The sequence below is a fragment of the Bubalus kerabau genome, chromosome 19, assembly GCF_029407905.1.
Source record: "Bubalus kerabau isolate K-KA32 ecotype Philippines breed swamp buffalo chromosome 19, PCC_UOA_SB_1v2, whole genome shotgun sequence".
NCBI classification, from domain to species: domain Eukaryota; kingdom Metazoa; phylum Chordata; class Mammalia; order Artiodactyla; family Bovidae; genus Bubalus; species Bubalus kerabau.
The window spans coordinates 57,490,841-57,518,627 of NC_073642.1; the positions used below are offsets into that span (position 1 = coordinate 57,490,841).

The 27,787-nt window shown below is 38.2% G+C and overlaps 1 protein-coding gene across 3 annotated transcripts in view; it reads left to right on the forward strand.

Annotated features, from left to right (window-relative positions):
* Positions 1–14,655, forward strand: part of CPSF2 (cleavage and polyadenylation specific factor 2) — a 32,108-nt gene extending 17,453 nt beyond the window's left edge. For all 3 annotated transcript variants that reach the window (XM_055556789.1, XM_055556791.1, XM_055556790.1), the window contains 7 exons: positions 7,048–7,148; positions 7,498–7,698; positions 9,989–10,141; positions 10,847–11,072; positions 11,483–11,782; positions 12,953–13,087; positions 13,476–14,655. In XM_055556789.1, coding sequence (XP_055412764.1) covers positions 7,048–7,148; positions 7,498–7,698; positions 9,989–10,141; positions 10,847–11,072; positions 11,483–11,782; positions 12,953–13,087; positions 13,476–13,568 — 1,209 coding nt within the window. In that variant the 3' untranslated portion in view covers positions 13,569–14,655. The remainder of the gene's footprint in view (positions 1–7,047; positions 7,149–7,497; positions 7,699–9,988; positions 10,142–10,846; positions 11,073–11,482; positions 11,783–12,952; positions 13,088–13,475) is intronic.
* Positions 14,656–27,787: the final 13,132 nt, after the last annotated feature.

Here is a 27,787-nt window from a genome sequence, read left to right on the forward strand (position 1 = left end):
CTATACTCAAGCAATCTGATGTTACTGGAGTTAAATACACTGTGTGGACAGGTTTCCCTTCACATTATTGACCTCACATGTCAGACAGGCACCCAGCACCAGCACTCCACATTCTGTGGGATAATGCTTCTCCCATTCTCCAGGAAGACAGTACCTTCTTTCTCCACGAATATCTTACAGCCCATCTCAGCCCTCACCTGTAGCACATGACCTTGTTTCAAACTTAACTGAGAAGTAGAAGCAGTCAGGGAGGAATTCTCTTACCTTCTCCTCACTAAATAGCCTAACCTGTCCTGCATCCACATTGCAGCCTTGTCTCCTGTTACGGGAGCAACATTTAGCCAAACAACCCAAAAGCCAAGAGATCATTTTGCTTAGTAACCAACACATCGAATCTGCCAATTTTTCAAAACTAATATGATTTGTAAGGCTTCCTAGGTAGCGCTAGTGGTAAAGAATCTGCTTACCAATGCAGGAGATGCAAGAGACGCTAATTTGATTCCTGGAGAAGGAAATGGCAACCCACTCCAGTATTCTTGCCTAGAAAATCCCGTGGACAGAGGACCCTGGCGGGCTATAGTCTATGGGGCCGCAAAGAGTTGAACATGACTGAAGCGAATGGATACTGAATGGTTAATAGCAGCCATTCTTGTGCACACTTTTAGATGATTACTGTTTATTTTGTCTTCATAGCAGTCATTTTAAGGAATGTTTAGTTTGTGAAAAGCTAAATGGTAAGGGTATCTTAGTCTTTAACTCGGCTTAGTGCATGCATGCTAAGTCGCTTCAGTTGTGTCCCTAACTCTGCTTAAGAAAAGCATAAATAGTAACTAAAATCTGATATACATTCACTATAAAAGCAGAATTGTTGAGGAAAGATTCAGAGCAGGCATATCAAAGTAAAATGCGTACTATCTTTTGGGCTATTTAATAGCTTAGAAATACAAAGTTAAAAGAAAATACGAAGTTCAAAACTTGAAACAGTTTCATCAGATATGAAATACTAAATCTGAAAATATTAATTACTGGAAATACAATGATGGCTGGTATGCCATTTGAAGAATTAGTAAAAGACTATGAAAAGTGATTTAAGTTTGAAAAAGAAAATGACATTCTGAGCTGAAACTTGAAAATGTTTTAGGTTTCTAATATTTTGGTAAGTAATACTTACGTCTAGGGTCTTTGCCCTCTTACCTTGTTAGGGATATTTCTTCTGTGGTTATCCTTTTTCTCTCCATTATCTATCACCTCTTTCCTTTATCACATCCAAAGTAATTTTTACTGTTGCTTGTCCCCCGTTCCCAAGCTTGTTCTTTTCTGAGTCTTCCTCATCTCATGGAATAGCAGCACTTTCCACGTACTTACTCAAGCTCTAAGTATAGATAATTTTAAAACATTCATTGACATATAATACATACATATAATATATACATATAATATAAAGTTTGTGTATTGTAAGCAAACAGCATGATAAATTTTCACAGATTGAACACACCTGTTCTAGCTTATACCCAGATCAGAAATAAACTATTACCAATTCTCCCAGATGCCCCCTTCCTCATCCTCCCTATCTTTCCAAGGGTAACCACTTTCCAGACTTCCAATACATAGACTATTAAAATTTATTTTCAATTCCTTTTCTCTCATTGTGTGTGTGTTAGTTGCTTAGTCATGTCTGACTCTTTGCGACCCCTTAGAGTATAGCCTGCCAGGCTCCTCTGTCTATGAAATTTTCCAGGTGAGAATACTGGAGTGGGTTGTCATTTCCTCCTCCAGTGGATCTCCTTGACCCAAGGGTGGAACCTGTGTCTCTTGAGTCTCCTGCATTGGCAGGTGGTTTCTTTACCACTGGCGCCACTTGAGAATTTTCTGTCATTACCCATGTCCAATCCAGGAACAATTCCTATTGACTTGACTTCCAGATATATCCTAAATATGTCTGCTTTTCTCCAGCTCCACTCCTGTCATGGTAAGGGTCTTGCCTGGGCTGTGCATTGGTTTCCTAATTGATGTCACTGTTTTTACTTTTATGCTCCCTTAATGCTTTATTCTCGTAGCAGCCAAAGACATGTCTTTTCCTTTCTCTCGTTTCTCTCTCTCTCTTGTTTTATCATTTTAAAACCACATAACATGAAATGTACCATCTGAACCACTTGTAGGAGTCCAGCACAGGAGTGTTAACTGTGTGAACACTGGTGTGCAACAGAACTCTAAAACTTTTCAACTTGTAAAACCCAAGCTCTGTAACCATTGAACAACCCCCAAAGGCATCTTTTAAAAATTTATCATTTCGTGTCACTCCCTTGCTTGAACCCTCTGGTGACTTCCTTCTCTTTGAAAAAAAATCCAGACTCCTTTCCCAGGGTTGCAAGGTCCCACTGACCTGATCTTCCACTTTTCTGACCGTATCTCATTCTGCTTTCTTTATGCTCCACACTGCTTCACTGCGTCAGGGGCTCCTTCTGCCTCTCATGTTCCTTCACAGCTTTGCACTTGTTTATTCCTTTACTCAAGTCTCAGTGAAAGGCCACCTCCTCAGGTAGGCCTTCTCTGACTACCAGTCTACTACTCAGTTGCCAACCCATCACATTATTTTCCCTAGCTGTCATTACTATCGGATATTTTTTCATGAGAAAGGGATCTTGTTTTTTTATATTCACTAGTACATGGAAGGTCCTCAATAAATGTGTAGGTTAAATTCATGAAACACCAGATGAGTGAATATGTAATAAACCAGACTTCTGATCATGTTAGATAAGAGTTTACTATGTATTTTTTTTCATCTACATTTATCCTTCTCTAGAGTCAAATCTTACTCATTTAAAAAGAGCAAAAATAGTAAATGAATAAGGATTAACGAATTGAAGTAGATTTGATTAAGAAAAAGGAATAACTTGGAGACAATGCAGTGAAGAACTAGGAAGAAAAAAGCTTAGGGTTGATTATCCTAGAAATCTGCTTTTGAATTTAGCCGTTAATTTTAGCTATCTTATGTGAAAATACAATGGAAAGTAAAATTTATTATAGCAATAGGCATAAGCTAAATCATGGGGTAAATGTTTTGTTCAAGTTTATTTGTGGTTAAAACAGACAACTGTGTAAATTGCCTAGTGTGTACTACAGGAAAATAATGACACTTTTCTAAATTGAACTTACATTCAAGTATACTGCTAGGTAAATGTGAGATGCCAGAGGTAACATGTAAATCACTCTTTCATCCTACATAGTAGAATCACTTGATTTAGGTTTAATTTTTTTGTTACTTTTTATTGTAAAATAATTTAAAAGTTAACAGAAAAATTGTAAAAAATACTATATCCAGATTTCCCAGTTGTCAGCATTTTATTGGTTTTGCCTTATGACTTCTTCATACACATACAGTATGAGATACTTTTTTGAAAGTAAGCTGCAGATATTCCATCATTACCTCTAGACACAGCAATACGCAATACCTAGAATTGAGGACACACTCCTGTAAGATGTATATTTATGATACATCACTTGAAATAAGGAAATAAGCACTGATATACTGTTGATATTAATACTATTTCATCCATTGACCCCACTTGACTCTTGGTGATTGCTCCAGCTACGGCCTTTCCTTTTTGTTTGGCATCCCATCCAGGATGACACATTGCATTTGTTGTCAAGACCTGATATTTTTGAAGCATGTATGTTCTAGATTTTTTTTTTCTATTCACATACAAATATCTATATGATTTTTTTTTTTAAAGAAATGGGACCAAATTTTCCATTTATTTTTGAATAATGAAGGTTGCTACAGATTTACCTTATTCAATACTTGGTATAATAAACTTTAAAATGTTCTTGAATAAGTGATTGAATTATTTCTAGTGATTCTTTAATAATACATTATGTATACGTACTTTGATTATTTAACCCAGTGGTTCCCAAAAGCATGGTGCAAGGACCCCTGGGGGCTACCCAAGACCCTTCTATGGAGTCCACCAGTTGTTTTTCATGGTGATATTAAGATGTTATTTGTCTTTTACTGTGAAAGCGGGGGTGGGTAGAGTGCTGGTGCCTTAGCGTAAGTCCAGTCTGTGGCATCAAGCTAGGTTAATCACTGCATTTTTCATCACCATACACTTGTCGTTCAAATAAAGTTGCAGTTAAGAATATCCTTGATGAAGCAGTAAAAGTTATTTACTTTTATTCAACTTACAAACTTTTATTAAACTTTAATAAAGTTACAACTTTATTAAATCCTTTTAAAAGAACTTCTTAAAATAATCTTGGTGTCAAGATAGGAAGTATACAGAAGCACTTGTGTTACATACTAGATTGGCCAAGAGTTTATTTGAGTTTTTCCCTAACATCTTACAGAAAACCCAAATGACTTTTTTCGGCCAACCCAATATGATGTTTGTCTTGAAGAAATCACTTGGGTAATTGCTTGAGTTGTTGAGTTAAACTAGCTACTTTATTTCCTGGAACACCAGTTTTACTTGAAATGACGTGGTTATTCAGACTTGTGTATTTGGCAAATATTTTCCCAAAAAAGAATAATTGAGCTTGTGACTCTAAGGAAAACAATTGACAGACAGCATTTCTTGCCTCAGTCTGATAAAACTGAAACTTTCAAGTGAAAAGTAGCATTTTGGAAAACTTAGCCTGTCATTGTCAGATTGACAACATCACTTTTCTGGTGAGATGGTAGTGTTATTTGCAAATGTTGATTTTAAAAAATATTGTCAAATTTGTATAATATTGTGTAATTTATGAACTAATATTCATAAGTTAATGAACTTAACTGTGTGACTTAATGAACTAATATTTTCCAAATATCTAATGCATGAAGTTGCAAAGTAATGTACAAGTAAAAAGTCCAGTCAAAATGTAAGATCAATCAGTCAATTTTACTGTAACAAAGTACAGAAGTTATGGGTATGATTAAAGATTCCACATTACAACTAGCCTTTAAGAAACCACCACTTTTTGAGTTTTAATGTAATATCAAAGAAGAATATTCATGAAAAGGCTATTTAAAAATTTTTCCAGCTATTCATCTGTGTGAGGCTGGATTTTCTAAATATACTTACTTTAACCAAAATGATATATGGCAAGAAGCAGAATGTGAGAATCCAACTGTCTTCTATTGAGCTAGATATTAAAGAGACTTGTAAAAATGTAAAATAATGCCATACTTTTTACTATTCTTTTTTTCTTGCTTTGGAAACTATCATCTTTTGTGAAAAATGATGTTAACATTAACATGATATGAGTGATTTTATTTTTAATGAACAAATAAATTTTTAAAAATCTCTCAGTTTTAATTTCTGATATGGTAAAATATGAATAAATATAACCTACAAAAAACAAAAGTTCTTCAGGGTTCTCAGTAATTTTTAGGAGTTTAAAAAGAGATGTGTGGAGAAGGAAATGGCAACCCCTTCCAGTATTCTTGCCTGGGAAATCTCACAGTCAGAGGAGCCTGATGGGCTACAGTCCAGAGGGTTGCAAAGAGTCAGACACAACTTAGCAGCAACAGCAACGGCAACATGGTCAGGTAGATCGTGATTTGGGGAGATACTTCTTGATGGAATCGTGGCATAAAATGGAGAGTGATACGACATAGCAATATGGAATACAGAGTTTTGCAAGAAATTAAAATGTGTGTATAGAATGTGCTGTGCTGTGCTTAGTTGCTCAGTCGTGTCTGACTCTTTGCAGCCCCATGGACTGTAGCCCAGCAGGCTCCTCTGTCCATGGGGATTCTCCAGGCAGGAATACTGGAGTGGGTTGCCATGCCCCGCTCCAGGAGATCTTCCCAACCCAGGGATCGAACCCAGGTCTCCCACATTGCAAGCGGATTCTTTACCCTCTGAGCCACCAGGGAAGCCCATGTATAGAATGAGTGTTCCAAATATTCAAATAATAAGGTCTGGGGCTAAAGAGAAAAAAAAAATAAAAAGAGATCAGAAAATTTGAGGACTACTGATTAGATCATTCCATGCTGATGGATTTTAAAGCTGTGTCCGGTTTTTCAGTCTTGTAAACATTGTTGCCATGTACTTTTTCCCCCCTCACGTGTGTGTGATTGTTTCAGTAGATAACTTCCTAGAAGTAGAAGTGCTGTGTTAAAAGGATAGGTACATTTTCAGTTTTAGATGTTGACAAATTGCTTTCTAACATAGTCATTGTAATTTTCCCATAGTGGATGGAAGTAACTTTTCCCTATAGTAATTACTGTAGCCAATTTCATAAATTAAAAGATGGTTTTACATTAAAAATTTTTGCATTTTTCAAATATCATTTGGGTCAAGTGGTAGAGAATCCACCTGCCAATGCAGGAAATGCAAGTTTGATCCTTGGGTTGGGAAGATCCCCTGGAGAAGGAAATGGAAACCCACTGCAGTATTCTTGCCTGTAGAATCCCATGGCCAGAGGATCCTGGTGGGCTACAGTCCATGGGTTGCAAAGAGTCGGACATGACTTAGCGACTAAACAATAACAACAAAAATTATTAGTAAAATTGAGTATGTTTTCATGGCTATGAATCTTTTTTCTTATTTTATAAAGTGCTTGTATATCATTTTGTCCTGTTTTGATGTGTTGACCATCTTTTTCTTAACATATTTGGAAGAGCTCTTAGGAAAAAGTAGCTTCTGATAGTCAAATAGTGCTGCAGATAATTTTCTCAGTTTCTTTTCATTTCATGAGATTAGAATATCAGAGTTTTTTTCCCCTCGTTACCATATTTATTCACCTTTTCTTTTCAGTTTTGTGTCATTTGTAGCTCTCACCTACACCAAGTTATAAAAATACTTTTCTGTATTTTCTTTGCCTGATTGGTGATTTTTAACCAGTTTGATTTAAATTAAACCCATCCTGAAAATGTGACAGCTCAATTTTAATACTAATCTAAATAGGACCTGTGATTGCACGTAATAGAAACTTGAATATTTCAGAGGAAAATTTAGTTTAAAGATGATGAATCAATTTAGAGATGTAATGTATTTCTCACACCCCACTGCCTTAACCTCCTAGTATTAATACTTCCTTTCATCTGCTATTTTTCTGTAGTTGAGGAAACGTGTGAAACTTGAAGGGAAAGAACTTGAAGAATACTTGGAAAAAGAGAAACTAAAGAAGGAAGCTGCTAAAAAGCTCGAGCAGTCAAAAGAGTAAGTTGTTTTCAGGCAGATTAGAAATTTTTATAATTTGAGAACGTGTTTCTACACAAAAATGTTTAATTGAAAATATTTAAATTTTCTTTTGACTTTATTGCTTTTGATACATCTTTCCAGTGGTGCTAGAATTCTAAATTCTTTTCAGTGCTAATATTAGCATGTATTTATTAGTTGGCCTGTTATCAATTGGCAGTTTACACTATATTTCACAAAATAGCAGTCCAGTAATACTGTCATTATCATTGAATTAATATTGACTGTTAATTTAAGAATAATTTTATAAATATTCATTAAAAATCATTTGGGGACTTGCTGATCTGTACCTTTTCACAAACTCCCTTAGGGCAGACATAGATTCCAGTGATGAGAGTGACGCTGAGGAAGACATTGACCAGCCATCAGCGCATAAGACCAAGCATGACCTGATGATGAAAGGCGAAGGCAGTCGTAAAGGAAGTTTCTTCAAACAGGCTAAAAAGTCTTATCCTATGTTTCCTGCCCCAGAAGAAAGAATTAAATGGGATGAATATGGAGAAATTATCAAGTACGTGAGCAAAACAAGCTTTTCTTGCTTCTAGATTGGAGGTAGTAACTGTGTTGTCATTTGAGCTTAATGAATTTGGTCCTTCTGGTTATCATGTATGTAGTTTCTGAGTATCTCAGCTTGAAAGATACAGAAAACTTTTAATTTAAAATGTAAAAATAGGTTGAGGAACATCTAGAAAGTTACTATTAAAGGAGAACTGATAATTTTATTACTTAGGTATGTAAAATGTTTTAAAAAGACGATCACTACTCTTTCCCCTCTCCCCACTTAAAAAGAGAGGTAAGGGACATGCAGGGCTTCCCAGGTGGCGCTAGGGCAAAGAACACCAATGCAGGAGACGTAAGAGATGTGGGTACGATCCCTGGGTGGAAAGAACCTCTGGAGGAGGGCATGGCAACTCACTGCAGTATTCTTGCCTGGAGAATCCTATGGACAGAGGAGCCTGGCAGGCTGTGATCCATAGGGTTGCAAAGAGCTGGATACGACTGAAGTGATTTAGCACGTGCACAAGGGACATGCATTGGAAAAAGATGTATGACAGGAAGAACTTTTGACAGCTAGAGTTATGTTAAGTTGGGGAAATGGGTTATGTTTCAAGTATTGCATACCTGTTTTAGTTATAAGAGGAATAGGAGATATCATGTGTGGAACCATGGAAAATCTACACCGTTAGACAAACAACTGAAATCAAATGTTCGAATCACAGCCTTGAAAACACTATTGTCCTGCATAAAGATCAGTAAATGTCAGATGCCTTAGCATAGTGCACAATGTCTTTCACAGTTTGGTCTCTTCCTACTTACCTATTATATTTTTCTGTATTTCTGTTACATTAGTGTGTGTTCTTCATTCTGGTGGTACCAGCCTTCTCTCAGTTTCCTCCTGCTCAGCCTTTTCTTTTTTCTTAATTGGAGTATAATTGCTTTACAGTGTTCTCTTAGTTTCTGCAGTATAATGAAGCGAGTCTGCTACATGTAAACATATATCTCCTCCCTCCTGGCCTCCCTCCGACTGCCCTTCAACCCCACCCATCTTGGTCTTCATGGCTACTCAGCTTTTTCCTGTCATGCATTTACACATTTCTTTCCTTCAGCTGTGTTCCACCTTCCCACCCCAGGCTTTCAGGCTGCTGAGTCTGGCCTCACAAACTCCTGGAAAGCTTCGCTCTTCTCCCCTGCCACCCCAACACAGTTACTTCCCTCTCTTGTACCTTCTTTATTCTCCTTTAATGGTATCTTGAGCATATGGTCTTAGGTCATCCTTGGGTTTAATTAGGAAAATTCTACTGTTTATTTGGCCCTCTAAAGTAGTAGGGAGAAAAGCTAACAATCTAAACAGTGCTGGAGAGTTTGCTCACCGCTTCACTTAATTAGCGCCAGTCTGTTTAGCATATGGACAGTGCTCTTTAGCTTCAATTTTCTTATCTTAAAAATGGAGGTAAGAATAAAGTAAGTTGCGCTTTTAAGGCACTCAGCATAGCACCTGACTCGCAGTAAATGCATGTTAGGTGGTTGCTGCCTGCCCTGGTTGCGTGGATTACAGCGGGCAACGCGCTGCAGTTGCTCCGTGGGTTACAGTCAACGATACTGGGCTCCTGCAGCAGTCTAGGTGCTGGACTGTCAGAGAGGACTGTGAGGGGATTTGGGGCTAGGGCATGATAAATACTGAGGTTAGAGAGAATGTTTTAAAAAAAAAGTTTGCCTTTTAATTTTAACAGAGAACTCTCTGATACTCAAAAATAAATGTGCTAGTAGTTTGTTGAGATAAAAGTGAGGGCTTTTGAGGGAGCTAATGATTTGTGTCTTGGTCTTCTCTGTAATAAGCAAAAATGGAGAGTCTTCTGCTTTCATCAGGCAGGGAAGGAATAATGGGTGGGGGTGCATCTTAGGGAAACTAAAGGAGATCTGAGATTTGTAAGATTGGAAATTGACAAGAGAAACCACAGAAATTGAGAAAATGAATTACTGGAGCAAAGGAAGGGCCAGGTTGCGGTAGTACTTGTGGCAGCCACTAAAGTCTCTGAATGACCTGTCTAGATAGGGCCTTTTCGCGCCTCACAGGGTGTGTTTTAAAGTGTACTTAAAGAACCTAATATATGCTGTCATTCGATTACTGAAACTATTCAATTACTGAAATTATGAAGTTGCACTGACTTTGGATCAGATGTATATTTGAATCTTGAGATAATGTAAGGAGTCTAAAAATTGTGCCATCTACTAATTAGTTGTATATATTAAATAATACTGGCTTGCTTGTTACTACTTCTAATTAGAGGCTTATTATTTAGACCAGAGGATTTCTTAGTGCCAGAACTTCAAGCTACTGAAGAAGAAAAAAGCAAATTAGAGTCTGGCCTGACAAATGGAGATGAACCCATGGATCAGGATTTATCTGATGTTCCTACTAAGTGTATTTCTACAACAGAATCTATTGAAATAAAGTAAGTGCTTTTGTTGCATTTTGCAAATAGATTACAAAGTAAAATTTCAAGTACCTGAATTATATAATTGACATTGTTTCAGAGGTTATATTTCTGAATATTCACTAGCAAGTGCTTAGTTAATTTTTTTTTCTTCTTGTGATATATGGGAGTTTTTCCCTTTATTAATGATATTGGAATGCCAAAGTGAATTGGTGGTGAGGGGGTTAAACTTCACATTGTACATTTATATGAAGAAACATTCTTTCTGGTGTTTTTAGTAAGTTGAGTAGCAGGTGAACTTGTGTAATTCACAAGTTTAATTTTTCTAAGAGCTTGTTTAGTAAAATAAACACCTTGACTCAATTACCTCTAGGGCACTAATATCTTAAAAACACCACTGTGTCTTAAAAATACCCATTGTGAACCTTTTTCCCCCTTTCTGCTAGTGTAGTTAACAGCAGCAAATGATCATTTTGGAATATATATATTTTTTAAGTTATCAGAGAGCAGAGTGGCTTATTTGTCTAGTAGTATCATTTAGTATACATTCTTGAGTAGAGCTAAGAGCTTAATAATACATGTTAACAATATAACACAGGTATATTCCTCAAATCCTCATGCTACATGTTGATACATTTCTTTCCTGATGATAAAAGCTATTAAAAACCTAATTTTAGAATGAACTTACCAGAAAAGGAAACTTGAATAATCATTTAATTACAGAGCCAGGGTTACTTACATAGACTATGAAGGACGCTCTGATGGGGATTCCATTAAAAAAATCATCAATCAGATGAAACCACGCCAGTTAATCATTGTCCATGGACCACCAGAAGCCAGTCAGGATCTTGCAGAGTGCTGTCGTGCATTTGGTGGGAAAGATATTAAAGTATACATGCCAAAGCTGCATGAGACAGTCGATGCCACTAGTGAAACTCACATCTACCAGGTAAGCATGCTGGCCTTCAAGCAGCAAGTCCTAGGGGGCGAGATTATTGGTGGTTTCCAACCTCAGCTCCATATCAGGAGAGCTCTGGGGGAGTCAAGGGGGGTCAATGTTTTCGTCTTAGTCTCACCAGTTACATTAGAATGACTGCAGGTGGGACCCTGGCATCAGTAGAAAAGAAAATTTGCCATGTGGTCCCAGTGTGCAGTGAAAGTTAAGAACCTTTACTAAGGAAAGTAGACGGGGCCCTAATGATCTTACGGGTCATTGGGTCATTACCAGTTACAGTGAGAGATTTTTAAACTTTAATACACAGTACTAAAGTTAGAAAATTATAATAATAGGTCATATTTAATTGTCAAGTTATACTCTGTGGGCTTTATTTCTCTTTTTCCCCTTTGCATCATATCTAGGTGAGATTAAAAGATTCACTTGTCAGCTCCCTTCAGTTTTGTAAGGCAAAAGATGCCGAACTAGCTTGGATAGACGGTGTCTTAGACATGAGAGTTTCCAAAGTGGACACAGGAGTTATTTTAGAAGAAGGCGAACTAAAGGATGATGGAGAAGACTCCGAAATGCAGGTGGATGCGCCTTCAGATTCTAGTGTCATAGCACAGCAGAAGGCCATGAAAAGTCTGTTCGGAGACGATGAGAAAGAAACAGGTGAAGAAAGTGAGATCATTCCTACTCTGGAACCCTTACCACCTCATGAGGTAAAAAAAAGCATGTGCTGCTTCTCCTCTCTCCCTTAATTTGCCCTTTGAATTTTCCTTCTGTGTTTTGAACCATTTAAAATGTGTCATATGTAGACTCATTTTGAAGTTTTAAAAAAATTACTAAAGATAACGTTCCTGTGCTTGTGCGTGTGTGTCTTCCACAGCTAAAGAATAACGATAGTAGAGAACCCTTCGGCAAATCTTCTAAGACACATAATTGTTCCATGATTTGTTTTTTCCAGAATAGATTTTTAAATGTTAAGTTTGATGGTTGGGAGGGTCACCTGTCTACTTCTATTATAGTTAGGAGATTTATAATTCCATTTTTCTATGTTGCCTATTCAGTTGAACCGCTTTTGTTTTTGATATAGTTAGAAATGTTTTATTTAGTAGAGATATAGTTTTAGTTTGGTATTTTGTTCATGTGTTCTCAAGAGATATCTAGTTAACTGGCAGAGCTGTAAAATAGTTTAACGTATGGTAATACTAAAAGCACATGATGAGAGTCTTAAATGACTGTCCAGTGATGTCTTTAGCCCTTCTATGCAATAAGGAATGAAGAGATGGCCTCTTTCATCAGATCCCTTCTAGCACAACTCTTGAAATTGCAGGAAGGAATTAGGAACTTTTCTCTCTGTGCCAAAGCTGGCACTCTCCAAAACAACTTCAAAGTAGTGGCATTACGTTGAACCACTTGCCTTTGATTCTAAAACCCACGGTGTCCACCGCATTCACAGAGAGAGGGGAAGGACAGTGGAAGCGGGATCAGGGACAATTATCCTCTGAACTATATACAAAGGACTGGGATCTGGAAAATGAAATTTCGGTTCAGTTCTGCCTACTGGCACTCTCGTTGACCCCCTTTGGCAAGTGGGTGAGTGAAGAGCATAACATTATCAAACGTCTTTCTGTTATTATGAGGCATGACTAATAAACTTGATTGTGAAACATCCAGAAAATGTGAAGGGCTTTGTAATGTTAAATAAGGAGGTAAAACTCAGAATAACAACTGGGAATATGATTTACAGACTTGAAATGATCTGTCAAAGGAATTCAGGGGATAATAGAAAGTATCTTTGAGATCATGTGTTACTTCCCTTTATTCAGTACAACTCTGTGTCTGGTGTTCTGTTTGAAATTCTTCTTTTCCCTTTAACCTTACCTCAGGTTCCTGGACATCAGTCGGTTTTTATGAATGAACCAAGACTGTCAGACTTCAAACAAGTTCTTTTAAGGGAGGGGATCCAAGCTGAATTCGTAGGAGGTGTGCTCGTTTGCAACAATCAAGTGGCAGTCCGTAGAGTAAGTGTGTTTTTAGTAAAGAAGGACTGAGTGAACGAATACTTCTGGTATTTTGTTATTTTGAATTCTGTAATTCTTGATTGAGTTAATTTTATAAACTGGAGCTCAGTAAATTAAATTTATAATGATGACCTTGAAGGCTTTTAAAAGGGACTGTCAAAGATGTGATATATAATTTTATTGTAGATTTTTATTATTTGAATCTTCTGACATTTATGTGTCTATGTAAAATTCATGACTGGAATATTATGTTCATATTCTGTGAATCAGAACAGTCACTTCCTAATCAATCATAAAGTTACCTAGTTAATATGTTTTGGTTATCACGTCTGCATATTAATGGGTAGAAGATGTACTAAAGAACTTTTTTTTTCTACTTGGTTTCTAGACGGAAACTGGACGCATTGGATTAGAAGGCTGCCTTTGTCAAGACTTTTATAGGATAAGAGACCTTTTATATGAACAGTATGCCATTGTGTAAAGGACATGATGTCAAAACGTATCTGTTTGACCTTTCTAAGAAAAAAGGATTCTTATTCTAAGCTTTTGCTTTTTTGTTTTGTAACATATAAAAAGAATCTGCCAGAAAAACTTAACATGCATTTGATTTTTAAAAATGTAAATAGAAACCATATTGCTAATGCTCAAATGAGCATGCTGCCTTTTGGCTTTCAGAGTGTCAGAGATCCTTACGAGTGCACAGGCCTTGGAGTTGAAGGTAACTGGCTTCCTTTACAGACCCCTTATTTTAGAAGGGCTTTTACTTGAATTAAACAATGCAACTTAGCAAACCCGTTCATGGCCTTAGAGAAGCATGTTTGCATGAATTCTTGCAAACTGTTTCTTATATTTTCTGGAATGAAAAGTAGGAATTTCTTTTAAAAAGATGTGCTATAAAAAAAACAAACTGATAAAACAGTTTTTTGAGGCCTGTGTATTTAAAAAACGGAAAAACCAAGAGTACGTGCTGTAACTTGAATTCCTGTATGCAGTTTTCTTCACATGGAGCCTCTCTTCTCCGTGGCATGCTTCCCAGTGATTCACTCTTCCATGAGATGGGATACATTTGGTTCAGAAGTCAGTTTTTATTTCCCCCATTTCTTATTTTATCAAGATTTTGTTCCTGTTATGTTGTTCAATTTGAATTATAACACTGTCATTTGGATATATGTAATTGAAAAAAACTCCTAGTCTTAAAGGTCTTGCCTACGTTTAAACACATCTTAACTCACAGCTTGGTTACTGTATTGGAGACTGTTCAGTGCTTTGCTTTCAGAGGAGCAAATGTTGAACTTTACATTTTTATAAGGTAACAGTATAATTAAGAGGTGTAAATGTGTTCATCTCTTAGGCTTGCTTTCTCCTAAGGTTGCCCAAACAGTGGTTGAATTTTATACATATTGCTACAAAAATAATACTGAAGTTGGACAAGACCATCCTTTCTATGTTCATGTCTTTCTTGGGGCCAGCAGCCTCGGTACAGTGTAAACCACTTGTGCTTAAGAGTAAAAACAGTACATGCAATTTGCATTGAACTTAAAAATGAAAATCATGTCACCCTGTTGTAATCTGTTGGTGCTTTTTTAGAATGTAGCTTAATCATGACAGACCTTGATGTTTACTTCTTAATTATTTAACCCCACCTCTCTCTACACTTCAGCATTTTTAGAAGAATCAGTCTTCTTGTTTAACTTATATGGAACTATGCATAGTACAACCCAGTGATATCAGACAAGAATTAATAGTTCATTCTATTTCTAAGGCTTACAGAGGTGTTACTGTGGGTTAGATTGCTAATGCAAAGTTCATAGCCTTCTGGTACTGAAAACCAGATACACAAAACAATGTTACAGGTGATGAAGATAAAGGGTATGTTTTTTTGGTAGAGCTCTGAAAAAAAATCACTTTTCAGCTCTTACTGCTGAATAGAGTAAGCCTAGAATTCTATTTATATTCCAGGGAAAAGAAAGTCTGCACTTGTTTGATGGCTTAAAGCATCAGGTTATACATATTACATTGCAGTACTGATACTGAAAAATCATTTCTTGCTTTGCCTTTCTATCGTCCTATGAATGGGAACTAAATGTTAAAGCGCTGCTTGAAGATGCTGTGCTAACTAATGTCAATGCAGGAGCAAGGTTTTCACCTGTTTCTAGATGACAGTATTACTAAAATCTCTAAAATGAAGATATTTGTTCAGTCTCAGTTGCCTAAGAAAAATGTAAATTTTAAAAAGGACTCTGAGATAAATCATGAGCTCAGAGGAACTTTCAGATTATCATTTTTCAGAAGCAGACTAAATACAGTGGACCGTCAGTTGATATCTATAAATAATTTGGTTAAAAAGAAATTTTATTCTGTAATTTGTGTCAATGGGATTATAAATGTCAAATATTACAGATTTTTTTATTTTCATGAACCAGTAGGTGGCCTGAAACAGAAGTGAGGAAATCTATTTTCTAAGGAGGGCCTTTGCCTTTAAAAAATTTTCTTAGATAACAATTCACATACCTTTAAAATTCACTTTTTTAAAGTTACATTCATTGGTTTTTTTTTTTTAGTGTATTTACAGAGTTGTGCAACCATTGCCACTGCCTAATTCCAGAATACTTCATCACCCCAAAAAGAAACGTCATATTTGTTAACAGTCACTCCCCATTCTCACTTCTCAACTCTGGGCAACCATTAATCTGTTTTCTGTCTTTATGAATTTACTTATTCTTGATAGTTCAAAAAAATGCAATCATACAGTGTGTGTTTTTCTGTGTCTGACTCTTGGCATAACCTTTAGGATTCATCAGTGGTGTAGCATGTATCAGTATGCTTTTTGTGGCTGAATAATACTCCATGTGGATGCACCACATTTTGTTTTAGTCCATTCATCCGTTGAGAGGCATTTGGTTTGTTTCCGCTGTTTGGCTATAATGAATAATGCTGCTCTGAATGAATATTTGTGTACAAGTTCTTGTATGGGCATATGTTTTCAGTCTAAAGAAGCATATACCTAAAAGTAGAAGGGCTGGATCATATAGTAACTCTGTGTAACCTTTTGAAAAATTGCCATACCGTTTTCCAAAGTGGCTGCACCATTTGCCATTCCTCCCAGGAGTGTATGAGGATTCCAGTTTCTCCATGACCTTGGCAGCACTGATGAACCATTATCTTACTTTAGCCATTTTACTGTGTATGAAGAGGTATCTCATTGTGGTTTTGATTTCCATTTCTCTAATGACTGATGATTTTGAGCTTCTTTTCTTGTACTTATTGGCCATTTATCTTTTGTAGGTATGTATCTGTTCAGATCCTTTGCCTATTTTTAAATTGGGTTATTTATCTTTTTATTGTTGAGTTAAAGAGTTTTTTATTTTTTTTAATGTATTCTGGATACTAAATCCTTAACATATGTGACTTGCAAATATTTTTTCCCATTTGTAGACATTTTTTCCCGTCTCTTGTGTCCTTTGAAACACAAAACTTTTAAATTTTGATGAAGTCTAATGTATCTTTTTACTTTTTAGTTCCTTATACTATTGGTGTTGTATCTTAGAAAGCCGTTGCTTCATCCATTGTCACAAAAATTTATGCCTATTTCTTTCCTAAGAGTTTTGTGGTTAAATATAGTTCTTAAGTCTTTGATGCATTTTTGAATTAACTTTTACATATGATGTGAGCTAAGGGTCCGATTTCATTCTTTTGCACTTGAATATCCAGTAGTGCTGGCATCATTTGTTGAAAGACGATTTCCTCATTAAATTTTCTTGCCACCTTTGTTGGAAATCAGTTGCCCGTGAATGTATGACTTTCTTCCTAGAGTCTTAGTTCTGTTTCACTGATCTGTTCATCTACCCACATCTATCTGTATGCCAGTACCACATTGTTTTGAATACTGTAACTGTATCAGGTTTTTAAGTCAGCAAGTGTACATCCTCCAACTTTTTTCTCTTTCAAGATTATTTAGGCTGTTCTGGTTCCGTAGCATTTTCTTAGGGATTTTAGAATCAACTTACCAATCTCTGCAAAAAAAGCCCTCTCACTTTTAATAGGGAAAAAAGGTAGTTGGAATTTGTCACTTAAAATCGTAAAACATTAAGGCTGAGTGGGACTGTAGAATTCATCTAGTTCTACACACTTATTTCAATGTTGAATGAATGGGCCTGTGGAAGGGAAGGGATTTGCTTAAGATAGGTAGCTAGTCAGAGACAGAGGTGGAATTGGAACCTAGCCTTCATAGAGTTCATTCATTTGACACTAAATGAATCTAGAATCCTTATAGAATCCACTAATTCAATACTAAAATAAGTGTGTTGAACTAGATGAATTCTGCAGTCTGAGATTTTAACTACTTTTTTTTCCTGCACTGCTGTACTGCTCTGGTTCCTTATTATATTCACTTTGCTTATGGAGAATATGTTCACTTTATCTGCTGTAAGAACAGCATGAACAACAGCCTGCTCAGAGGACTGCTTCCATCCTGTGTGATGGCCAGTAAAGGTGGGGCCGGGGGTGGGGGGGCAGATAGGGTGGGGACAGAAAGGGTAAATGTCACGTCCTGTACTTTTCTTCGGTTTCAAGGTTCTAGAGGTTTAGATAAAATAAGGTTATTGTCCTTTAAATATTGATGAACTCATTACCACTTAAGTCAAAGGGTGTAAATAGTGGTTGGTGATTGAGAGGTCGATTGTTTGCTTGTTTGGGTTGTGGTTGCTCCCCATGACCCCAACCCCTTGTTTATCCAGCCACGTGGCATCTACAGAGTGGATGGATATGTATACATGGAACTAGAGGAGGAACCTTCAGATCTGCTGCCTGGGTGAGGATCAACGGAAGGTTTTTCTCCTTCTTGTGCTTTTTCTCACTCTAACCACCTTAATTGTGTTTATGAGAAAATACCCCAGATTGTCAAAATAAACACGGAGGACTTTGCTGAAAGTGAGGGTATCTTTGTTTCTCTCTCCCATCCATCTCTATGCCCACCTCCCCCATCCCACACACACACCCACATAGCTCTAGTTTTTTGGTGCTTTTTCCTTCATTACTCAAGTCCATTTCATTTTAGTTCTTGAAGTTAAAATGTGATTTTGAGGAGCAAAATAGTACAAGTTGGGAGAGTTTTGCATCTCTCCTCATTGTTGAAGAGAACCGCAAGTATATGTGCTTCTTTTGTGAAATTGTTACTGGATTCCGTGGATCCTACTCAGACTTGATACTGAGTGATAATTTCAAGTGGAGAATACACAAAGGATTCATAAGGATGTACTACATCACTTTCTGAAGTTATTTTTAATGTTCAGTATCCAATTTATCATATGTATTTCCTTTTTTCCTCCCTGTCACAATTGTAATTTTTTTTGAAAGTGAAAGTCACTCAGTCATGTCCGACTCTTTGGGACCCCATGGATTGTAGCCCGCCAGGCTCCTCTGTCCATGGGATTCTCCAGGCAAGAGTACTAGAGTGGGTTGCCATGCCCTCCTCCAGGGGAGTCTTCCCGACCCAGGGATCGAACCTGCCATCTCTTATATCTCTCCTGCTTTGGCAGGCGGGTTCTTTACCACTAGCAAAAGGCACTATTAATTGTTCATTGGAAACTAGTGAAGGCGTGAAACAAATCTCTCTGGGAAGCTGTTTTTATTCTAAGGGTGCTGCTGCTGTCCTTGTTTATTTTTGGACCTCTCATTTCTCTTCAGATTCATGTACCAAGCTTATGAGAGATGTAATTTATTTCAGAAACACACTGTGGCCTTGGCCCAACATATGCCATTACCATTTGACTCTAAATGATTCCCCCCACCCCCGCAAATATTTAAAAACTTTTCTTTTATAGGCAGACATTTGCTATCATAGAAGATTTTTTATATTAAAGAGTTATCTATTAAATACCAAATTATAATTGAAATAAAAGTAGTGAAATATACCACAAATCATAAAGATACTCATGGTTTGGGTTAAATTTCATACTTAAGTATCAAAGGATGTATGTCTCTGATGAGATTATGGAAATCCTGTTATAAGAAAAATATTACTTAAACCTAGATGTACAGGATTTAAATTCTCAAGGTTTCTCAATATCTCCCATGTGTAATTTTTTTTAAAGGAGACAGACATATTGTAGGGAGAAGTATGTCTAATGAGAAAGGTTCAGTTCAGTTCAGTCCAGTCACTCAGTTGTATCTGACTCTTTGCGACCCCATGGACTGCAGCAAACCAGGCTTCCCTGTCTATCACCAACTCCCAGACTTTACTCAAACTCACGCCCATTGAGTTGGTGATGCCATTCAACCATCTCATCCTCTGTTGTCCCCTTCTCCTCCTGCCCTCAGTCTTTCCCAGCATCAGGGTCTTTTCAGATGAGTCAGCTCTTCACATCACGTGGCCAAAGTATTGGAGTTTCCGCTTCAGCATCAGTCCTTCCTGTGAACATTCAGGACTGATTACCTTTAGGATGGACTGGTTGGATCTCCTTGCAGTCCAAAGGACTCTCAAGAATCTTCTCCAACACCACAGTTCGAAAGCATCAATTCTTCAGCACTCAGCTTTCTTCACAGTCCAACTCTCACATCCATACATGACCACTGAAAAAACCATAGCTTTCAATAGACAGACCTTTGTTGGCAAAGAAATGTCTCTGCTTTTTAATATGCTGTCTAGGTTGGTCATAACATTCCTTCCAAGGAGTAAGCGTCTTTTAATTTCATGGCTGCAGTCACCATCTTCAGTGATTTTGGAGCCCCCAAAATAAAGTCTGCCACTGTTTCCACTGTTTCCCCATCTATTCTCCATGAAGTGATGGGACCGGATGCCATGATCTTTGTTTTCTGAATGTTGAGCTTTAAGCCAACTTTTTCACTCTCCTCTTTCACTTTCATCAAGACGCTCTTTAGTTCCTCTTCACTTTCTGCAATAAGGGTGATGTCATCTGCATATCTGAGGTTATTGATATTTCTCCCGGCAATCTTGATTCCAGCTTGTGCTTCCTCCACCCCAGCATTTCTCATGATGTACTCTGCATAGACGTTAAATAAGCAGGGTGACAATATACAGCTTTGACGTACTCCTTTTCCTATTTGGAACCAGTCTGTTGTTCCATGTCCAGTTCCAACTATTGCTTCCTGACCTGCATACAGATTTCTCAGGAGGTAGGTCAGGTGGTCTGATATTCCCATCTCTCAGAATCTTCCACAGTTTGTTGTGATCCACACAGTCAGAGGCTTTGGCATAGTCAATAAAACAAATGTTTTTCTGGAACTCTGTTGCCTTTTCAGTGATCCAGAGGATGTTGGCAATTTGAAAGATTCAGAACATTGTGCACTTTTAACTATTAAGCAGAATCTTATATCTACATTACTGCCCGTTAAGAAAAGCTTCCTTCACATTTATTTCAACTATTCTTTTGAATAGTTTTACTCATTAAGCAGAGATTTTTGTAGTATAAAAACCAGAGTAATAAATTCCCAATAGGTCAAAGACCACTTGTGTGTGTCTAATTTTTTCACTTATTATTTTGAAATAATTTTAAACTGACAGAAAAATTACACAGAAAGTTTAAAAGAGCCTTTATAGCCTTCCGCTAGTGTCCCCTGTTAACATTTTTGCGATATTTATCTTTCTACACACACTCACATATGTATAGTTGTTCAGTTGTGTCTGACTCTGCAACCCCATGGACTGCAGCACACCAGGCTTCCCTGTCCATCACTATCTCCCAGAAATTGCTCAAACTCATGTCCATCGAGTCAATGATGCCATCTCATCCTCTGTTGCCCCCTTCTGCCTTCTGTCTCTCCCAGCATCAGTCTTTTTCTAATGAGTCAGCTGTTCGCACCTGGTGGCCAAAGTATTGGCGTTTCGACTTCAGCATCAGTCCTTCCGATGAGTATTGTGGGTTGATTTCCTTCAGGATTGACTGGTTTGATTTCCTTGCGGTCCAAGGGACAGACTCTCAAGAGTCTTCTCCAATGCCACAGTTCAAAAACATCAATTTTTTGATGCTTAGCTTTCTTTATGGTCACATCCCTACATGACTAGTGGAAAACCCCACACATGTATACTATTTTTTGAACTGCTTGATAGTAAGTTTTTTCCTTTAAAGCAAAGACTCTTCTACCTAACTACAGTACTTCAAATCAAAGTCAGGAAAACAATATTGATAAAATTCTACCATTTAATCCGCAAACCCCATTCACATGTCACGAATTGGTCCAAAATGTCTTTATAATAATCCTTTCCTTTATGGTCTAGGGCCCAGTCCAGGATGATGCATGTGTTTAGTTATGTTTTCCCTTCAGTCTTCCTCAAATCTGGAGGACTTCCTCAGTTTTTCCTTTTCATAAATTTGTTTTGTTTTATGACCTTGACATATTTGAAGAGTGCTGGTCAGTTGCTTTGTAAATAGCCCTTCCTTTGAATTTGTCTGATGTTTCTTCATGACTAGATTCAGGTTATGGGTTTTTGACAGGAATACCAGAGAAGTAAATGAGGCTGTGTTCTCTGTATAAGATAAGAAAGCACATAAGAGTCAGTTTTTCCCATTACTGGTGATGTTAGCTTTTCACAGTTGGTTATGTTTCCAAGGTTTCTCCACAGTCAGTGTTTTGTGGGGAGCTACTTTGAGACTCTGTCAATATCCTGTTCTTTATAAATATTTATCCTCTAGCTTTAGCATCTATGGATGATTCTTATCTGAATAAGTTCTTGCCAAAATGGTGATTTTCTAATTAAACTGTGGCTTCTGTGTTTACTTGGCATTCTAGTGTAAGCATTTTCTCTTCACCTCCATTTGTTTATTCTTTGTTTATGTCATTGTGGAACACGGATTCTCTTTTGTAATCTATAAACGATCATGATTCATTTTGATTCTACGCAGTGCTCTCACTAATTTTCAAGCTGGCTTCTGTGCTCTTTTGACATAGTCTCGGGTTCTTTTTTTTTTTTTTTAATTGTGGTTAAAAAAAACATTAAATTCAGTATGTTAACCTTTTTTAAGTTTCAGGTTCAGTAGTGTTGAGTGCATTCACATGATTGTGCAGCAGCAGATAGTGACCATTTTCATCCTGCAACACTGAAGCTCTGTACCCACTGAACACTAATTTCGTTTCCTGCCTCCCCCTGCCAATCCTCCAGCCTTTGGTAATCACTTCCCTGCTTTCTGTTTCTATGATTTTGATTGCTCTAGGTACTTAATGAGTGGAACCATACAGTATTTGTCCTTTTGTCCTTATTTGACTCAGCACACTATCCTCAAGTTTCATCCATGTAGCATGTGACAGGATTTCCATCCTTTTAAAGGCCGCATAATATTTCATTGTATGGCTTTGCCACATGTTCTGCATTCATTTATTTATCTTTGAACATTTGGGTTGCTTCCACCCCTGGGTTCTTGTGAGTCATGCTGGCATGAACGTGGGTGTACAGATACCTCTTTTGAGATCCTGCTTTCAAGTCTCGGATATATATCCAGGGACGTTGCTGGGTCAAGTGGTAATCGTGTTTCTAATTTTTTGAGGAATTTCTATACTTACTTCCTTAATGGCTGCACATCCCCATGGTTCTTTGAGCACTTTATTACTTTGAGTCATCACAAGATGTTTCAGGCTCCATCTTGAATTTTCATCACTGCAGTCCTGGCATCAGCCGTTTTTCTGGTGTCCTGGTTCACTCTCATGGAGAATGCCATTTAGAGCCAAGATTCGGGCGCTGTGTTGTATGTGTTGTCACGGTGCCATCACTCCTGCCAAATCCTCTCAGTGTACAGTTAGGAAATACCTCCCTCTCTGCCTGTTTCCTCCTCATCCATCTCTGTATTAAAACCCACAAGTTCACACTGATCTACATCCAGTTCCACTTCTACTCCGAAAGGTTCATTCTAGCTTTCCCTCTCTTTTGTGCTCCTTTGCGCTCAGTCGCTTCAGTTGTGTTTGACTCTTTGTGACCCCATGGACTGTAGCCTACCAGGCTCCTCTGTCCATGGAGTTCTCCAGGCAACAATATTGGACTGGGTTGCCATTCCCTTCTCCAGAGGATCTTCCTGACCCAGGGATCGAACCCAGGTCTCCTGCATTGCAGGAGGATTCTTTATCATCTGAGCCACCAGGGAAGCCGAAGAATACCGGAGTGGGTAGCCTATCCCTTCTCCAGGGGATCTTCCCGACACAGCAATTGAACCAGGGTCTCCTGCATTGCACGTGGATTTTTTACCAGCTAAGCTACCAGGGAAGCCCTAATCTTCAGTACAGTCAATTGTTCACGTCCCTGTGATTAATCAATTTTTGACCACACAGCTGGCTGCTTTGCTTGAAGCCCCCTGCACACGGCTGTCACAACGAGGGGGATTCTTTCCATTCCTCGATCTGTGGCAACCCCTGCCAACTGAACCCCATTGGCTCAGATGGCAGTGCCTCAACTGGTGTTCTGTCCCAGTTCACGTGATGGTCCAGCAATGGTGAAATGGCACAGTTTCCAAAGGTTTCTACTTTGCACGGAACTTGATAGTCTTTGGGTATTTGTCTTGGTTATTTTGCTACAATATTTTCCTCATTATTTTCTAGGGTTAAGTCAAAGTAATGATCACTGTGGAGTGGGGTTAGTGGAGAATATTAAAACAAAGAAGGTGGAAACCCAGTCTCAAGGGAGTGACAGGTATGGCGGGAGGATACACATAGTGGCGATCACCGTCCAAAGTGCCATCTGATCTAAACACAGCCATTAAAGATCTTAAGTTCTGCGTTAATATTATTTTATAACTGTCCTTGCAAAAAACTTTGCCTGTCACTTCATCATTTGGATCATCCACCCCCTTAACTCTTAAGCTTTAGAAGTGTCAGGACCGAGTTCACTGTATTGAGTGCTGAGATGTTCTTTTGTTAAACAGTCAGTTATTCTTCCTTCTTAACAGTTTGGAGTGGGAGGAATAATATCATGCCCCTGGACAAGTGATTTCTTAGTAGGTTCAAGATGGAGTCCAACAGTTACATAACAAGTGTGGGAACCTGTATAATACTTATGAGAACTTAATCCTACCCATGGAAAATGGAGATTATGGCCATAATTATTTCCATTTTAGAGATTTGGTTCACCTAATGGGAATCATTGCTTAGGTGCTGTTTCACTAAAAATAATAACTGAGCCCCTGCCTAGTAGCTGATACTCAGTATTTTCTTTGTACCAAATATTGTACCAAGTATCGAGTTCAGCAAAAAGTTGGTGTGGGTTTTGCCGCCATAAGATGTTATGGGAAAAGCCAAATGAACATTTTGGCCAACCTACTACTTTGCATGCATGTCTCATTCAATCCCAATTATCATGGGCAGAACAGATACTGTTATTAACCCCATTTTACAGATGTGGAAACCGAAGCTTATGGCCTGTTGTCAGCCTCCCAATTTTCACATATAATAGGCGTTACAGTGTATAGTGGTTTTGACACATCATTAGAGTTCTTTAGTTTTGGGGTACCTCTTTGTGTGGATTGGGCCTGTTCCTTTAAATCTTGTTCAGTTGTTAAGTCGTCTCTGACTCTTTGAAACCCCATGGACTGGAACACCAGGCTTCCCTGTCCTTCACTACCTCCTGGAATTTGCTCAAACTCATGCTCATTGAGTTGGTGATGCCATCCAACCATCTAATTCTTTGTTGCCCCCTTCTCCTTCGCTCAGTCTTTTCCAGCATCAGGGTGTTTTCCAATGAATCGGCTGTTCGCATCAGGTGGCCAAAGTATTGGAGCTTCAGCTTCAGCATCAGTTCTTCTAATGAATATTCAGAATTGATTTCCTTTAGGATTGGCTAGTTTGATCTCCTTGTTGTCCTTTAAATCTTAGCACTTCAAATATATGGGGATGGTAAAAGTACCATCACCTAGGGTTGCATGAGGATTAAATGATGTGAACCTTGAAAGCACATGGAGTGTCTGGCTCATGGTAAGCACCTCACTATGTAATTATTTAGTGCCACTTTTATATCCATCGCCTCATTCAATCTTTATTACAACCCTAAAGGCTGGGTTGGAGAAGGCAATGGCACCCCCACTCCAGTACTCTTGCCTGGAAAATTCCATGGATGGAGAAGCCTGGTAGGCTACAGTCCACGGGATTGCCAAGAGTCGGACACGACTGAGCAACTTCACACACACAGTCATCTGACCAGTTGATTAGTATTTAGTTAGCCCAAGATTGGAGAGGGCAGTGGCACCCTACTCCAGTACTCTTGCCTGGAGAATGCTATGGACGGAGGAGCCTGGTAGGCTGCAGTCCATGGGGTCGCTAGGAGTCGGGACATGACTGAGCGACTTCACTTTCACTTTTCACTTTCCTGCATTGGAGAAGGAAATGGCAACCCACTCCAGTGTTCTTGCCTGGAGAATCCCAGGGACAGGGGAGCCTGGTGGGCTGCTGTCTCTGGGGTCGCACAGAGTCAGACACGACTGAAGCGACGCAGCAGCAGCAGCAGCAAAGGCTAGATATCACCTCATTTTCACATAAAAGGAAACTGACTCTCGGGGGTCTAAGTGGTTTATTCAAAGCCACATGGCTGATCAATAGTGAACTGGGTGCTTTTACCACTTGATCTATAAAAGTGCTCTAATATTTATCCTTTTAGCTTCTAGATAAGGGTCCTTTAAAGTAACTTTGAATGTAGTACAGTTTACTTTAAATAACAGTAGAATTTTCACCATATGACCTAATGTAGATCAAAGACATTTTTATCTTCAGACTTTTCTTTTTTTTTCTTTCCAGACTTTTCTAAGACAGTTTAAATGCAGCAGATTTTCTGATTTGATCAAAGTGATAATGCATTAATCTAAATTCGGAATCTTTTGTCTTTACTGCTGACTTTATGCTATTCCCCATAGAATTACAGAAAAGTCTTCTCTTGGTCAAAATGAGAAAATTACAGGCTGCTTGAGAATCTTGGAACATATTTTTCTAGAAATGCTTATATACTGATTTCAAAAAGCCATCTAACACTTTCCCATAAGATCTTTATGGATAAGACAGAGAAATGGGGGTTGGGTTTAGGTTTAGTCAAGTGGGTTTGTCCGAGGTCATTTCTAAAGGCTGGCCATTGATGGACTCATGGAGGTCTTAATTGTCAGGCTCTGTCCTCGTCTTCCCAGGTGGCCTTCCCAGGTGGCACAGTGGTAAAGAATCCACCTGTCAATGTAGGAGATGCCAGAAGCACCGGTGGGGAAGATCCCTGGGTGGGGAAGATCCCCTGAAGTAGGAAATGGCAACCCACTCCAGTATTCTTGCTTGAAAAATTCCGTGAGCAGAGGAGCCTAGGGTTGCAAAACAGTCCATGGGGTTGAAAAGAGTCAGATGCGACTAATCAACTTAAGCACACATGCATATCCCCATCTTACCTTACATGACATTTTTATAAATTTTCTGGTTGAGGATATTGGTGGTAGGTTAAGACAATTGCAAATGACCTGCCACCCAACGAAATAGCTCTTGAATGAGAAGACAACTTTGATACCCGAAAGCATCCTGGCAAGTTTGGACTATGGTAGAATCTGAGAAAATGAAATCTCATCTGTCTTTCCAAAGCAATGGCACAAATATATAATGGAGAGAAAAAGCCTAGCCTAGAATGCTAGGTTTATAAGAAAACATTTCACTGGACAGTAAGCTGAGTATAAAGATAGCTGCCAGAAGAAGTAATGACTAAGGGCCATACCACTAATAGACTCATGGACTTTTTAATTACTAAGACACTCTGAAAGAAGTGAAAGTGAAAGTGGCTCAGTTGTGTCTGACTCTTTGTGACCCCATGGACTATTACAGTCCACGGAATTCTCCAGGCCAGAGTACTGGAGTGGGTAGTACTTCCCACTCCAGGGAGTGGGAAGTATTTCCCTTTTCCAGGGGATCTTCCTGACCCAGGAATTGAACCAGGGTCTCCTGCCTTGCAGGCGGATTCTTTACCAGCTGGGCTATAAAGATTCTGATAGGCCTGGTATGTCATTCTACTGCTGAAATCACACCTAGTTCAGTAAACATTTCCCCCCTTTCCCCTTTTAAACTTTCCCCTCTAATAAGTAATAAATGCACATTATAGGAAATTTAGAGAGTATAGAAAAGCATAAAGAAACAAGAAGGCCCATACTAAATGTAGTACTTTTATCATTTTGGCCCCTTTCCATCCTTCTCAACAAAATGTTTATGTAATTATGTGTACAATTTTGCATTTGTCTCTAGAGAAAAATTTCCTATGTTTGTAAACATATTTTCATGGCTGCAAATATTCCATCATATGGCTGTATCATTATTTACTTAGCTCTTCCCAGTTTTTGGATGGTTTCCAATTTTTCTCCATAATCTGAAATGCAAACAGATTTATTCATAAAGTCATGCTTCATGGTGATATTTGTACCAGCACATAATTACAAACAGCCTAAGTATCACTTTTAAAAGACATTGCTATCTGAATGAGGCCCAGAGGAGAGTAGCTTTATATTCAGCTCTCTTTCTTTGGAGAAGCAAAATAAGTCTTCAACATTTAACAACTAAGTGAGAGTGTCAGTAATATACCCACCACCAAGCCTCAAACATAACTGTTCCAAGAATTCGCTTCCAGTGCCAGCGTCTTCCCTGTTATTATCTATGTCAATCTTTCCTCTCTTGCTGCTTTTTTCACCCTCAAGGTTTCACTCTCAAAACTTATAGATCACATTTGACCTTGATCATTCTGGGGTAGACAGAAGGAAA